Below are 16,493 nucleotides of genomic sequence, written 5' to 3' on the forward strand. Positions count from 1 at the left end.
TCAGTACTCTTTGCAGCAGCTCTATGGGAATTCATTCAACATCTTCCCGTATTCCATGTTCAACTCATGAACCGTGTGGGGTGCTGGAGCTTTGAATACTTGGGATTTCAGATACCCCCAGAGAAGAAAATCACATGTGGAAAGACCAGGTGACCTGGCTGACCATATGATGTCCCCATACCTGGAGATAACATGATTAGGAAACAGGTTATTCACAACTGCCATGGAAGCATGCGCGGTGTGGCACATAGCCCCATCTTGCTGGAAAAACGTTTCTTCCTTAACCGGAAGACTAGAAAGTGCAGGAGCTAAGAAACTCTCCAACATGTGAACGTAATGTGGTCCAGTCACAATTACAGCCCTTTCCCACTCATCTTCAAAGAAGTACGGGCCAATAATTTTAAACGAAGATATCGCGCACCATACTGCGATCACGAAATTGTCACCATTTTTGTAAAATGATTTCACAGCAAAAGCACATTATGCTCCACTCCACAGCTCCACTGCAACTAAAACACTTGAAGTAGGCTGCTGGGTGCAGTAGTGGAATCCTCCCCACTCCAAGCAATCCAGGAAAAAACACCACTGCCAAATCGCCTGATTCACTGACACACTAAGGCAAAACAGTAGTTCTATGGTGAATATGAAGTTACATGAATATGTATGAGTGAGAGATAATTTAATATTCTGACTTGACCAAACTCTACAGTACATGACATTACTAAAATTTACTTTTAAGTTTATTAAGACAAGGTATACAATCCTTATTACTGAGACTATTTAATGCTCTGATGTAGTAGTCAAAACTGAACAGTATATGTCATAATGAAACTTTACTGTACAGTTTATTGCAACAAAGACTGCAATCCTTTAGTAGTCCATATTGGCATGACATATTATTTATATATAATTCCAATTTTCTTGATAGTTATAAAGTTAAATATTCATCCAAAAATATGAGCTAAAAAGTTATATAAATGGAATAAATGCTGCATTTTAGACTGGGTGGGGAATGAATTTTTTTTTTGGGGGGGGGTGAGTTTACTGGCATTTTCGGTGAAGAATGTTTTAAGATTCCATTAAGGCAGCTTTGGTGTGCACAGATCTTGCTCATATGAGTTATGTTTTAAATCTGCTTCATTCAGCTTTAAATTTGAATTAACTTATTAAGGCCAGAAACTGAAATCAAGGAAAACAAGTCATGCAACCATGTAAATCTGAGCTAATTCAATGGTCATTTGCACATGAAATTCACTACAAACAATGATGGCCATCAATCTCTATTCAGATCCACATTTGGATTACTGCAAGATACTTCTACACATAGTTAAAAACACCAAAATATTATCTTAGCTATGGGGTCCAAAATTAAGATGTGTTTCAAAATATCTTCCACAAAACCATAGTGTGCATTGTGAAAGGTGTTCATCTGGCATTTTCCATACTTCTTTCATGGATATATTTTGGCTTATTTTTTTTTAAATTCCAAGTGTGCTAAATAAAATTTATATCCTATCAGAATTCAACAACACTAGCAGTGAACTTATCATTCTTATTTGTACTGGACATGTTACTGTTAGAATTTCCTCACAACAATTATTAAAGGCAACAAACAAATAATACTATGGAAAGAGAATGAAATCAATATAATTTACAACAAAATGTATTCCACCATTTAAATATTAGAGAAGTTATGGAATTGTTGGTAATAAGTGCTAGATAATAAAACTGTTGAACTGTCCCTGTGCTTCTATTACATGATGTTATATGGGAAATCAGAGGTAATGCAAGGAAATGTTTTGGATAAAATCTTATCAAAAAAGATACTCCTAACTGCATAATGAAATATGTTACACACGAAAGCTTTCAAATATCGTATGCAGTCATAGTCTATATCACCTTCAAATGATTGATGATTAACTCACCTCTAATTATCTCGATAAAGATATAAATACCTACAAGGAAACTGGGACATCACATGTTAAATTTTCCAATACTGTGCACAATATAACATTTTCATGAATTAGCATCCTTCTGGCTGTTACTGCATCATACATTTATATGACTATGTTCATTCATGAGCTGATGGAATGCACAGAATTCCATATACCGATCACAATAATTCAATTCAACTCTTTATTATTTATGTGCCGAGTCAAAAGCTGCAAGGCCAATTACAAACAGAAAATAATAATAATAATAATAATAATAATAATAATAATAATAATAATAATAATAATTGGTCAAAAGTAAAGTTCATGTATCCAATAATTTAAAATATTTGTCTTTATCTGTTTTTAATGCACACTATGCTACTAGCCAGAAGGTCGTGGGCTCAAGTCCCGATGAGGTCATTGGATTTTTTCAACTGACCTAATCCTTCCAGCCGCACTATGGCCCTGGGGTCGACTCAGCCTCTAACATAAATGAGTACCAGGAATATTCTTGGGCGTAAAGGGCAGCTGACAACCTTGCCACCATCTATGAGCCAATGGTCTAGAAAATGTGGGAACCTCAACACCTCATAACCCTGTGGGTCTCCGTGGCCTGTTACAAGGATACCTTACTGTTTTTAATGCAATTTCACTCATTTACTATCATATGCGACTATGATAAACAACAACAAAAACAAAATCCGTGGCTTTAGTCCACAAGCGAACTATACCGGCTGAGCAACTTCTGCTTGTCAGCGAGTGCCAACTTCAGCGGACTGAGGATGTCACGTGGTCAGCGCAATGAATCCCAACAGCCATTAATTCGGTTTTCTAGACCTTAGCCGCTACTCTTCCATTTAAGTTGCTCCTGAATTATCCTCACAAAGCTGAGTGGACCCCATTTCAGACCCACTACTTCTCAGAATATCTGGTAGCTTTGGGAATCGAACCTGGGACCTCTGGATCTGTAGCCAGCAGCTATGACCACTAGACCACCAATGCAGTCGTGACTATGATAATATATATTTTAATATCTCCATCAAGCAGTTCATTAAGTAAAAAGAAATAAAAAATAATATTATTAGGCTTCTGACATGAAGGTGAATAGATTTGTCTAAAACTGGAAATGTACAAATAAGTAGCAGATATTAGAATACAAAACTCTTACAAACAAGAACAATGATTATGTGACTAGCTGTAGTGTCACAGCAGAAGCCACTGTCACAGTACAGAAGAAACTTCAGCACTAATTTGAATTATTTCATGCTGTATGCATAGGTTCTCTTGTAGCGTATTACTTCTGAGCTATAACAACTGTTATAGCGATCATTTTCAGCAATCAGAAGTGACTGCAAAGTATTAAAACGTTTGTTTCATAACTTTCTATGTAGGTGAAATTCCACACTTTTGAACCAATCCATATATGCTACACTGAGGTATATGTCAAAGTGTCCGCAACAGTGCTAAGACTTGTAATCTTGATTCAAATCCTTTAAAGAAACAGAACATTGTTACAGTGATTGACAAATAATCAAACCCAAACAAATATAAGCTCTGACAAGTATGAAGCTCACTCATATTGATTTCATTTTCTTCCTCTTGTTATTAGTGATAAGTGCCTTTATATTAGATGGCAAGACATTTTTCCACAAATTTCTGTTTTCAGCAACATGTATTCAGCATAACTTACCTTCACAAGCTGCCTATGTTGTGGTTGCTATGTGAGAAGCAGGCCAGGCAGGATTGCCATGAAGGAAAACAACACAACGATTAGTATGGTAGCACACTCTGCAGAAACAAGAAGCAAGTAACACTCTCTCTTTTACCCTTTCACTGCTGATGATTTAAACAGAAGTTCGAGTTAGTCAAAACTCCACTTTGCAGAAAATCTGTGTTAATAATTAACATGCATGCTCAAGCAGAGAAAACTATTGCCATGACAGTGAAAGGGATAAGATTTGAGATTTAATAGTAATTTGGCAAAACTGGCATATAATACTTTATTAATTAAGTGATTATTTATTAACATTATATATGTCATAACTTTCACTTAGAATGACAGATCATATATGACACAAAGAAAAACAATTTTCAAAAGCTATGAACTAGTAATATATTATTAATATAAATATTAATTTATTGAGTCTATGTTATCTGTTCTATTAATGAACAAATTAATTAATATCATAAAGTAATATATTGGTTATCATCAGAGTGACATTATAGAATGCTAAGTGGACCCCTACAGCCATTATGCATATTTATGAGATCTCAATTTTGTTACAATTGAATAGTTCATTAGTTTTTTCAATTTTCAGAGCAGTCAGCAATTCCATGTTATAAAACTGGTGATAAATGAATGTAACTTTAAAGTTGTTGAGCTTAATTATCCATGGCACTAATTCATGCACTTCTCACTTAAAATGCAAGTAGCAAACATAAAACAAAACAATAAAATATAGCAATATTTCCTGTCTGATGTTAAAATGATTCTGACATTGAGTGTCATAGAAGCCAATTAGTATCCTATAATGCTTAAGGCAGTACAATCTTAATACAAGAAACTGTTTTCAAAATCGGTGTAAAAATTCCAATTAGTGTAAATAAGAACAGTGTAATATTAACCTATATGCGCCTAGGTGTTCATTCAGCAGCATGATGGCCAATAATTATCCAGTTTATAGAACCCTGAATTAGCATTCCATGCTGTATGTTAAATTAAGAACATGATCAGGAGAAGACACACAGGAAAGGAAAAATCATAAGCATAAATTATGAAACAATAAAAAATGATATTGTCCCTTTAAAATAAATGCTTTTATATTTGAAGCAAATGCATTTGTGGAATTCAAAACCATATCACACTCCAAACCCCACTTCGATATAAGCTTGCAATTTTACTCACTCTTTGTACACTGTGTATGATGAGAGTACTTTTGCTCGTTTGTGTGGGACCCACTTTATTCCTGGCTTCCAGTTCCTTCAAAGCAGAATCTGTCACCACATCACCACCATTTGTTAACTGCTCTGAAAACACAACAGTACTTTCTGTAAATCCTTCCTTATTTAACAAACTAATGCTTGGTACAATGCAATTATAACAAAGAGTATCAAACAGAACTCATAAAGCTTACTTTCCTGTTGCAGAGATTTTTATATACGAGGAGCATTCCATATATAATGCTACCTATTTTTTTAATGAAAACTACAGCTGATACAGAAAGCATAATAATGCTGTTAAATAAAGCAAGATTTCAGCTACTTACAGCTATTTTTCCACATAATCGCCACCATTCAAAATGCACTTTTGCCAGCAATGAACAAGAGCCTGTATGCCGTGCCCGTAAAAGTCTGTGCCAGCAGAGGCTAGCCACTTTCTTACAGCTGCAATGACAGCATCATTATCTGGAAAATGTTGCCCACATGGTCCATCTTTCATAGGCCCAAAGAGATGGAAGTCTGAAGATGCTAAATCAGGGATATAAGGTGGATGTGGTAGGACAGTCCAGCCAAACTATTCAGTGTGCGCAGTGGTTGCCAAACTGGTATGGGGTCTAGCGTTATCGTGTTGCAAGCAAAAAGTTGTCTGCTTCTCTGGCCTAACTCAGGAAATGCGGGCTTTCAGCTTAGTCAGCGTCATCTTGTGGCATTCAGAATTGATAGTCTCACCAGGCTTCAGGAAATCCAACAAAATCACACCCCGCCTATCCCAAAAGACTATGCACATCACTTTCCCTGCTGATGGCTGTGTCTTGAACTTCTTTTTTCTTGGGGGATCCGGATGTCAGCACTCCATGGACTGTCTTTTGGATTCCGGCTCATAGTGGTGACACCACGTCTCATCTCCGGTGATGACGCTGTCCAGAAACTTGTCACCTTCAGCCTCAAACTGGTGCGACAAGTCCTGACAGACTTCCATTCGATGAGTTTTGTGGTCCTGTGCAAGCATTCGCGGGACCCACCTGGATCAAACTTTGCAATAATCCAGCTTCCCCAACATCATTTCCAATGCATTACAGCTGACATTAAGCCGTGCATACAGTTCCCTGGTCATTATCCACCGATCTGTATGGATGAGCTGATCGAGGTGCTGTTCATTGTGAGGACTGGCAGCTGAGCAGGGACGCCCAGGGCGAGGCTTGTCCTGCACTTCATTTTCGCCACTGTTGAAACGCACTACCCACCACCTCACTGTGCTGACATCCACTGTATCGTCTCTGTACAACTTTAGCAAGCGTCAATGGATGTCAATAAGTGCAATTTGTTCGGCAGTCTGAAATTCAATAACACACCTCTGTTTTGTACGCACTTCTATGTCAGACGCCATTTTGGTAGACTGCTCTGCTGTTGCTATCCATCACACAACAACCAAACTAACAGTACATTGGTGGGAAGGTTCAACCTTTACTACAACACCACCAACATCTAGCTGAGACGTTACATATTGTATTATACCCTCTCTGCAGTGACGTAACAGAAGAGCAACTGTGTCAGGCAACCACTGCCACAGTGATGATATTGACACAAAAAAAAATAGGAGGCATTATATACGGAACGCCCTTCGTACATTATTATTATTGTTGTTGTTGTTGTTGTTGCTGCTGACGATGATGATGTTTATGTTGTTATCCTTATTATCATTAAATGTACATTAAATTTGTTGCATATAACCTTAGGTTTCATACCATCGCAATCTTTACAATTCTTTACTTAACAAACAAAAAGTTAATTTTCACACTACAGCCATATTGTTACCTTACATTCTAAAGAGAATTATCTTAACATAAGCTGTATATCTTTCAAAGGTCTATTGCTGTTTATCATTTCAGGGCCCTAAATTGAGTGACACTGTCATCTCTCAAGTTATCACTCACGCCATTTTGTTAGCACTGAGTGCAGGAAATCAAAAAGCAGAATATTGGGGTGGCCCCAAATAGCATAATGTGCATAGTAGATTTGGGGGAAAACAGATAACTGTTTCAAAAGTAAAAAATGGTTAAAATATTATATTTAAGCATCCTGTTACACTCACACAATATATATGAGACAAACTCCGTCTTAAGTGCAACAATTTTATTGTAGTTCTTTCTTCAGCTACAATAAAATTGTTGCGCTTAAGACGGAGTTTGTCTCACATATAAAAAATGGTGTTAAGCACATGTGCATACACGCATACACACACACACACACACACACACACTCACACACCGCCATTTATGCACACTCATGCACTCACATTCAAGCGCACACATGCTCACATGTGCACACTCACACACTAAGCATGGTCATCTCAGAAGCCTACTTTTTCATTAAGGAAGGAAAGTAGGAAAAACAATAACCAATATAATTGATGTTCATTTGTTTCACATTTTGCTTCAAGTCAATAAAGACAATGAAACTAAATCTCCATAAAATGAGTTCCATCCATCTGTACATAACAACGTCCTTATCTCACTTTAGGGAACTGTAACTTTTACAAAGTTTTATAAAACTAAAAAACTCCATGGCTTGTGTCCACAAGCAAACTATGCTGACCGAGTGACCGCCACTTGTCGGCGAAGTTAGTGCCAACTTTAGTGAATAGAGGGCGTCACGTGGTCAGTGCAATGGATCCTCACGGCCATTAATTTTTCTTTTCTAGACCGGAGCTGCTACTTCCTTGAAATAGCTCCTCAAATATCCTTATTGGACTGTGTGTACCCTGTTCCAGACACACTACTTTTCAGAAAATCTGGTAGCGCCAGGAATCGAACCTGGAACCTCTGGATCTGTAGCCAAGAACTGACCACTAGACCACAGAATGCCTTAAATATAATTTCAAGTATTCCACAAACTACAACAAAAGAATTGCAACTGCCACAAGTGCTTGTGCATTGAAGATAATATACACGATAATACACACAGCAAATCTTCTTCACAAAAGAATCACACAAAAATTAAATTTTCAGAGGGCATGACATAGATAACATCCCGTGGCATGATACAATGTAATAAAATTACTTCTTAAAAGTGAGTTTTAACAAATTAAAAAATATATCAAACAGATGACGTGAAGGCAGAAATTGCTAAGCCCTGAATCAGCAGTTCACCCTGGAAATACTAATTGAATTAAGTATTCTTTAGTCAATACTTTCAAAGAATTGTGCCCTGGTAAATGTTCCTTTTTCATTTCGTGTAACTGATATATAATATAAAATTATGATATTTGCCATCTTCTGGGATATAGCGTCGTGTAGTCTGTATATAAGCCAACGTTTCGGAGGAACATATCACCTCCATCTTCAGGGTCAAAAATCAGCTGAGCAAGAAACCAGTGAGACCAGGAGGCTAGGAACCTCATATACGGACTACAGAGCGCTATATTCCAGAAGATGGAACTACTGCTGTGAGAACCTCAAATCCCAAAAATAAAATTAACTCACCAACAGTCCCTGGTTTTGAGAACACAGTTTTTGTAGTTGTCACCACACCCCCTGATGGTGAAACTGTTCTCAGTGTTTCTTTAAGTTTGTATGGCTTATCTCCTAGATGTGGAATATCTGCTCCCTCTATAAACAAAAACTAGAAGACAGAAATAAACAAAGAGTTTATAGTTTCAGAACTAACACCGGAATATTTTGTCACAAATTTTTTACAAAAGTTGAAGAACAGGAAAAGAAGCAATTACAGAGCTGAATTGAATTTATAATTTAAGATATAATGACATTTCATATATCAATACCTTTTTCTAAACCACTAAAAGTCAGTGCCATCACAGAGCAGAATTCAATTTTTTTAATTTGTGGAAAGACACAAGTATTCCAGTGCCTCCTTATAAATTTTTCCACTGAAAGTTTCTTTGGAAAAAATAAATAAATATGGACATAAGTTTAATACTGCTTGAATGTTTCCCATGTGACAAATAGTACCTACATTGAAGAATAGTGAAAATTATTTATAAATACTACGAGTTCAAAAATTTTCCCTAAAAATATCATTTTCAAGTATCAGCTATTTCAGAAAACATAACTCTTTCAAATTTCCGCTTTTTATCACTTAGTATACTTCAAAATTATTTCTTTTATAAATATATCAGAATGTGACAAAAGCAAGGGAGTTAAAACACACACAGTGTTAGCGCACTGTGCTGCCGAAGTTTTAAATTTTGCCACTTCTGCCATAATCTGCAGCTTGATGTCCAAGATACTGGCAGTGCTTAACGTAGAAGTGCATTACATACTAACCTCTACAGTTAGTGTGCCTGACACTTCATCTGCTTCATAAGGCCGTGACTGGAGGGAAATAACTTGCCTCTGACTGGGATTAATGAGCAATTCCTCTACACCAACTATACCCAAACCCATGAATCGGTTGGCCTTGTTTGCACGGTCATATATCTCAAACAGAAGTTCTGCCGTATTTGGACTCAAATCACTGCAGAATGAAACAAATTATTAGTTAACTTTTGTCTTCCAGTTACATTTAAACAAAGGAAACGTTAATTTCACAGTCATTATGTTTATATTTTTCTACCATTAAGTATTTGTATCTTTATTTTAATTCCATATATCCTTACTGGCTACCAAGGCCATCAGATATTGAACATGTCGCATATGCATATATCAGTTCTAAAAACAGAACTAATCACCTTACAATTACATCCATAACCAAAGGAATAATTATATAGAACTCAGTAATTTAACAAACATATTGGACTCATCAACTTGACAGCAATACCTTACTGAAATCACAGCTTAAATATATAAGCACGTATCAGATTATAATAAATAAATTTATAGCATTATAATAGCTTTAATTCATCTTGTATTTAAAATGTTTGTCTAATGTATAAAATGAATGGAAGTACAAACAATTTTTGAAGGCCAATTTAAACTGTTTTGTATTATGGGACAAATCCTTTATTGGAACAGGTAAACTGTTAAACACCTTAAACCCAGCATGATAAGTTCCCTTCTGATAAACTGACAAATGAGACAGTGGATGATGCAAATCAAATTTGGTATTAATATTAATATTATATATCTCAGAATTTTCTTTAAAATGGTGTTTATTATTGATCACAAACAATAAAAGTGAATTTGTTTAACTTTTCATAATAAAAGTGAATATATATATATATATAGTGGTAATATTTCTAATTCTATAAAGAATCCTCTACATGAATCTCTATCTCTAATCCCCATCATAATTCTAAGAATTTTTATTTGTAGTCTAAAAATTATACTGCTATAATAAGAATCTCCCCAAAATATCAGTCCATAAGTCATGACAGAGTGAAAAGAGGAACAATATAACATCTTCAATGATTCTTGGAACAAGAAAGGCTTAATTGTTCTAATTGCATAGCAAGATGAACTTAGTTTGGGTACAAGTACTCACATGAGTCTTCCAAGAAAATGTCAGTCCGAGGAATTGTGTACTATAAATAACAGGTGACTTAAAACAAAACTCACCGATTTTCTTAATAAAATGTAACCTAAATTATTTCAGTAAGACTTTAATATAATTACATGACTAGAATACCAAATAAAACGGTATGTGTCAAATGTAAAATTAACTGAATAACATTCAATTTTTACTCTTCAAATGTCTGATGAATATGAGAAATTTTATGCAACATACTTCGCAGCACTTTTTCCTTTACTTCAAGTAAAGGAAACATACATTCAGAACAGTCTAAATAAAAAAATACAAAGATTTAAGTATAATATTGCCCTCTTTCACATATACGAATGAAGAAGGTAAATAGACCAACTTCTTTATTTTCCTAGGAGCACATGGTCAATAGACTCTTTATCCAGTGTCTCACCCTTTGCCACACAAATATTCAGAAAAACTTAATTCAGTGTGTACTGTTATGATGTGAAGAACTTACAAAAGAAAATGCTCATCCCATACAGGGTTGCTGGTGTCTTTTTTAATGGAAGTTGAATTCTTTTGTGGAGGTTCATCCATTTCCACAACACAGAATGGTTCTGAACAACCTACACATAAAATAACGTTACTGTTACTTGTACAAAGATGAAATGATTAACACTGTTTGCATTTACTGGCATTTGGAATAAAATTATATAAATTATTACCTTTTTTTCCACCAAGAGAAGTGGCTTTAATAACTTTAACCAAAAGCCTTTTTTCTACTGCAGTCTTTGTGGGAATGGACGAAAATTGTGAACTCACCTGTAATAATATATGACATATATTCTCACATTGGTAAAGAACACTGGAATGATGTGAAATGACATGAACATGTGTAGGACTAAATAACAATCACATTGGCATTTAAAAAGTAATGTCATATACAAATGAATAAAACGTAATATACTGCACCAACAAAATATTGTCATGTGTTGGGTATGTAACGTGACAAATAACTTCACGCCATTCTGGATCTAGTGAATTTATTGCACATTTGCTCTTACATTTACACAATTTACTGTTTCACAACTACTGCCATCGGCAGTATCACAATTACTTCCACTGCTCTCAGCGACTTCACTATCCACACTGTGTCACTCCTAATCACACACTCTGGCTCACACACTGCTCAGCCGGCCTTTTTATACCGTTCCCTGTTGCCCCATGTTAACAACGGTGTCCCCTGTTACGTCATCGCGGGGGGAAGGGGCAGTGGCATAGCAGTGGCAGTGGCTCCTATGCTGTTATGTCACCGCGGGGGTGGGCGGAGTGTTTACCGAGCGTTGCGCCATCGACGTCACATTGCTCCCTTCTAAAGGCTGTTCGTTGCGAACAGTCTAACGGTATATCCCCGTTCTTTTTTCCCCCCGTTGTCCGTTCTCCAACCGCTACACCCAATCTCTCTCTAAGACCAGCTCGTCTCGAGCAGTTTCCTGCTAACGTGCCAGAAGATCCAATTTTATCACAATCGTCCCTCACATTCATCCATCGCACATTCACTCTCGCTTGAGAGGCCGGTGCTTCTAGGTTACAGGCTCCTCCTCTGCTTGAAGTATCTTTTTCCGTTTTGGAGGGGATTGACCCCTCCACAAGGTCCAATCCTTGTCTTGTCGTAGGCCGACAGAAGATCTGACTATTCGCTTTCCGATCATCACGCTGACGATCTCGTAGATGGTCTTCTTACGAGTTTTTCTCCCTCCTAGTTGCGATCGCTGTCCTGATGTACATCCTCCGATGTCGTTCTTGGTTGGCACCTTTTTCTTCTGGCATAGCGGCCGTCTGCCGCCTATGTTCTTTATTCCTGTTCTTCCTTTGTGGATAATCCGCACTCTTTCTCTGAGTCCTCGGATTCTTTCCTCATACTTGGTCCTGATACAGTTTCCCTTATCGACGCTTCTCTTGCGCCAGGCGATTCTTGGACGACCGGACATCTTTCTGCCGGTTTCCTTTGTCTGCCGTGCTATACTTTCGCACGGTGGCTTGTCCCTCTGCGGGCGACGGCCAGTTTTTTCTGGGATACAAAATGTTTCCGTGTCGTATACTTCGGTTTCTGGCGGCGGCGCTCTGCGGCCAGTTTTCGGTCCCTACGCAGTTTCTTCTTCGGTCCGACGGGAATCACTGCGGCGTCTTCTACAGGGACCTCTCGTCGTTCTGCCGCTTCAGGTTTCATGTCCCCTGAGGTTGGATCTTCTTCTTCTTCTTCTTCTTCTTCTTCTTCTTCTTCTTCTTCTTCTTCTTCTTCTTCTTCTAGACGTGCCTCCGTTTCTTGGCAGGCCATCGTCTCTTTTCGGTTAATCGGCTGGCCGGTTTTTCTATCAAGCTCTGCATTTTCTTGGCAGGATTTCATGTTGGCGTCCATTCTTGCCAGCATTTCTTCTTTGTCAGTCTTTCTATTGGCCTCCGTCTTAGCTTGGTCCGTTCTGATTTCCTTCAACAGCAGTTCCATCATCTGCTGTGACTCCATTTATGTGGCAGTATAATACTCGATGCACAATAATTCGTTCTAATTTGTGGCGTGTTTAAGTTCGTAAACCAATTCTGACACCAAATTGTCACGTTTTGGGTATGTAACGTGACAAATAAATTCACGCCGTTCTGGATCTAGTAGATTTATTGCACATTCACTTTTACATTTACACAATTTACAGTTTCACAACTACTGCCATCGGCAGTGTCAAAATTACTTCCACTGCTCTCGGCAACTTCACGATCCACACTGTGTCACTCTTAATCACACACTCTGGCTCACACAAGTCCAAGTCCAAGTCACACTGCGACTAACGGTCGGTCAGTCAGTCAGTCAGTAAGTCTTGGTATCGAGCAACCTCCTGGGGCTCATGACCAGACATTTATTGCTCCTCGACTGTTACCGTCTTGTTTCTGTGGGGCGCCCTCTCTGACGAGGGGACGGGTCTGTCTTTTGCATATGCTGCTGGTCCTTGCCAGGGCAGTGTTTCTCGGGTCCTAGTCCCTTGGGACTTGCGATCACTGCTCAGCCGGCCTTTTTATACCGTTCCCTGTTGCCACGTGTTAACAGCGGTGTCCCATGTTATGTCACGGTGGGGTGTGGGGGGCGGAGTGTTGACTGGTCTGTTACCGTAGCAGCGGTATCGGCTCCTGTGCTGTTATGGCACTGGAGGGGGGAGGGGGGAGTGTTTACCGAGTGTTGCGCCATCAATGTCACAATATATTACAATTCTAAAATTTTTTATTAATATGTATATGGAGAAAAGAGCAGCAAGGGGAAGTTAAGCATTACATTATGATAGAATGGCTGAGAGTAATAACAACAAACAGCAAAACAACATGCTATGAATATGACCTGAATTTCATGAGGAAAATTTGAGGTAGGTCTGGTAAATCAAAATTTTAAAATTTGCCTTTACATTGTTTATAACAGAATTTAACACCAAGACTAGACAGGAATAACAAGTGAATGCTACTAGCAACACAATCACATTTTTGGTATGCACAATAATATTCAGCTCAACAAAGAAATTGATCTTTGGGGCCTCAAATTATGAAGCATTCTGTCTAAATGTTGTGCAGAAGTGGCTTAGAACAGGTACTATAGACATATAAACTACAGCTCACTCATGGAGCTGAGCCCTTCTTGAGAAGCCTCCAATTCTGCAGTTACTCTAGATCTTCCCAGCATTTTATGGAACTTGAAGCTTCATTAACGTGTTCTCAAGAGCCCTACACTGATCCTCATCCTGAGACAGATCAAGCCAATCCATACCATTCCATCCTATCTCTCTAAGATCCATTTTAATACTGTCCACCCAATTACAACTTGGTCTTCCCAGTGGCCCCCTTCCATCTGGCTTTCCCACCAATATCCTATGTGCAGTCCTCTTCGCCCCTTTCGTGCTACATACCCTGCCCATCTCATCCTTCTTGACTTGTTCATTCTAATTATACTTGAAGAAGAGTACAAGTTATGAAGCTCCTCACCGTGCAGTTTTCTCCAACCTCCTGTCACTACATCTCTCTTTGGTCCAAATTTTCTCCTCAAAACCATATTTTCAAACACCCTCAGTCGATGTTCCTCCATTAATGTCAGAAATAAAGTTACACACCCATACAGAACCACATGCAAATTTATAGTTCTGTATGTTCTAATTTTTATGTTTTTGGACAGCAGACAAGAAGACAAAAGGTTCTGGACTGAATGGTAGCTAGCATTACATGAGTTCCATCTCCTCTTAATTTCCTCCTCATCAGGTTTTGATTTCTTATCGTTGTTCCCAAATATCTGAACTGTGTCACATTTTCTAAACATCTGTTACCTACCTTTATGCCATGGTTTTGCCCTGCATTTTGGTGATGAGACAGCAACATATACTTAGTTTTCTCTGTGTTTACTTCTAGACCAACCTCTTTACTTGTGTCAATTAAAGTCTGTGTATTTTCCTTTTGGTATCCATGTTATCACCCAACAGATTCACATCATATGTTAACTACAACGCTAATGTAAATGTTAGCTCTCAGGATTTGTGCTCAACATAAAAATATGAACTTCAAATGCTGGACATATATCATATTTACAATTGGGAAGTAAAAATTGTTCCCAGTTTGAGCTGGAGACCAAAACCACCAGTTACCATCTTAATATGTTGGACAAGACCAGTGACACATCCACCTTCATTTGTTTAAGATCATTTAGGTTTAATCAAGAATTGGTGTGAATATTACATCAACTTGTAACTAGAAACTGAAGGGGTTTTGTTGTTATTCTTATATCTGAAACTTCATACACCTTATAATATTTGTTTCACCTGACAGGGCATGACATGTACTTACCATACTATCATAATGGACAGGGAGTACATAGGGAGGGGAGCTTCGGTGTCTTATAAGCCGTGGACATGCGGCATACTGGCTGAAGTTGAGGTGCACCTCAGTATTCCTAAGGGCCAAGACCACAATCTCTGATATCACATCCTGAAGCTGTTGTTCATCCAAATTATTCTTTATGCTCCCCACTGGTGCAAGGGCAACTTTAATCTGAAACATGTGCAGATCATTTCATCCCTAAGCTTCAAACTTAGAGGACTTCCATACTTGCTTCCTTCTTCCCACCCAGTAGGGGGTTTCTTCAACAGTTATGCCTATTTTCAAAAGTATACAGCATAAGATAACAGTAAAGTTCAATAATTATTAAATTTCCTTATCACTGACATGGCATATTTAACATGTCACAAAAAAATCAACAGCTTAAGTTATAATGATTCCCAACTACTATTCTTGGAGTGATTAAATAATGTAGGGCAAGATCAGCAGGACATACAGCACACAAAGAAGAACTGAGAAATTCACAGAAATTTTTGGTTTGGAAATATATGTTACTAAGTCTTACTCAAATGGTACTATAATGGTATGTCAGAATATGTTTACATTAATTTAGCTTTTAATCGGTTATTTAATATGTACTAATTGATTATGAGATCCAGAATCTCACAGCAGTGAATATTAAAACTGTTGTCTTCCAGCATCTAATGCCATTTAACCTGACTGACAGTTACCAGCATTTCAGTGGACCATACTGCCTCTGTCATCAGAATTAAATTTTCAAGATGGAAGCAATAAGTCTTCTGAGAGATTCACAACATATATGGATAAATACCGTCTTAAGTGCAACAATTTTATTGTAGTTTTTACTTCTTTTTCCTCCTCCACACTACATGTTTCGGCCCTAAATGGCCATCATCAGGTGTGTATCACTCACGTAACTGTTACACTGCTTGTTAAAAATGTAAAAATCCCAGTCTTTCTAATTGTATAAAATCTTTGTTAATCTACACGCGTCGATTTGATTTTTAAATTAGCACTTTTTAAACCTTAATTCAAGTTAAAATGTCTATAAGATCTTTGTTCTCTTTCTTTTTCAAATTAAAATTTTTCAGGGTACATGCCCTATATCTACGGTGCTGCAGCGGCCACTTCTTGTTTTTATCGCTGTTCATGTGTTGTCTGTAATATACAAATATTTGTGTTACTATCTTATGTTATGTCTTGTTATGTTATTCTTATATGTTTATACTGTTATTTGTACTTACTCAGTGTAGGCGCTCTCTGTGTGTGTCGCTGCTTATCTTTAATACGTGTGCTGTCTGGTGTATTGTGTGCTGTGTTTCA

General features: G+C 37.6%; 1 protein-coding gene across 6 annotated transcripts in view; it reads right to left on the reverse strand.

The window, feature by feature from the left end:
- Nucleotides 1-16,493, reverse strand: part of LOC111873206 (phospholipid transfer protein C2CD2L) — a 178,269-nt gene that overhangs the window by 37,420 nt on the left and 124,356 nt on the right. For 4 of the 6 annotated variants that reach the window (XM_023867726.2, XM_023867723.2, XM_023867722.2 and 1 more), the window contains exons 4-10: nucleotides 15,159-15,362; nucleotides 11,018-11,114; nucleotides 10,810-10,918; nucleotides 9,158-9,347; nucleotides 8,357-8,495; nucleotides 4,840-4,961; nucleotides 3,625-3,651 (exon numbers count right to left, since the gene is read on the reverse strand). In XM_023867726.2, the coding sequence (XP_023723494.1) occupies nucleotides 3,625-3,651; nucleotides 4,840-4,961; nucleotides 8,357-8,495; nucleotides 9,158-9,347; nucleotides 10,810-10,918; nucleotides 11,018-11,114; nucleotides 15,159-15,362 (888 nt within the window). The remainder of the gene's footprint in view (nucleotides 1-3,624; nucleotides 3,652-4,839; nucleotides 4,962-8,356; nucleotides 8,496-9,157; nucleotides 9,348-10,809; nucleotides 10,919-11,017; nucleotides 11,115-15,158; nucleotides 15,363-16,493) is intronic. The other 2 variants (XM_023867727.2, XM_023867724.2) reach the window with 1 other exon arrangement.

Source organism: Cryptotermes secundus, unplaced genomic scaffold (assembly GCF_002891405.2).
Source record: "Cryptotermes secundus unplaced genomic scaffold, Csec_1.0 scaffold540, whole genome shotgun sequence".
Classification (NCBI taxonomy): Eukaryota; Metazoa; Arthropoda; class Insecta; order Blattodea; family Kalotermitidae; genus Cryptotermes; species Cryptotermes secundus.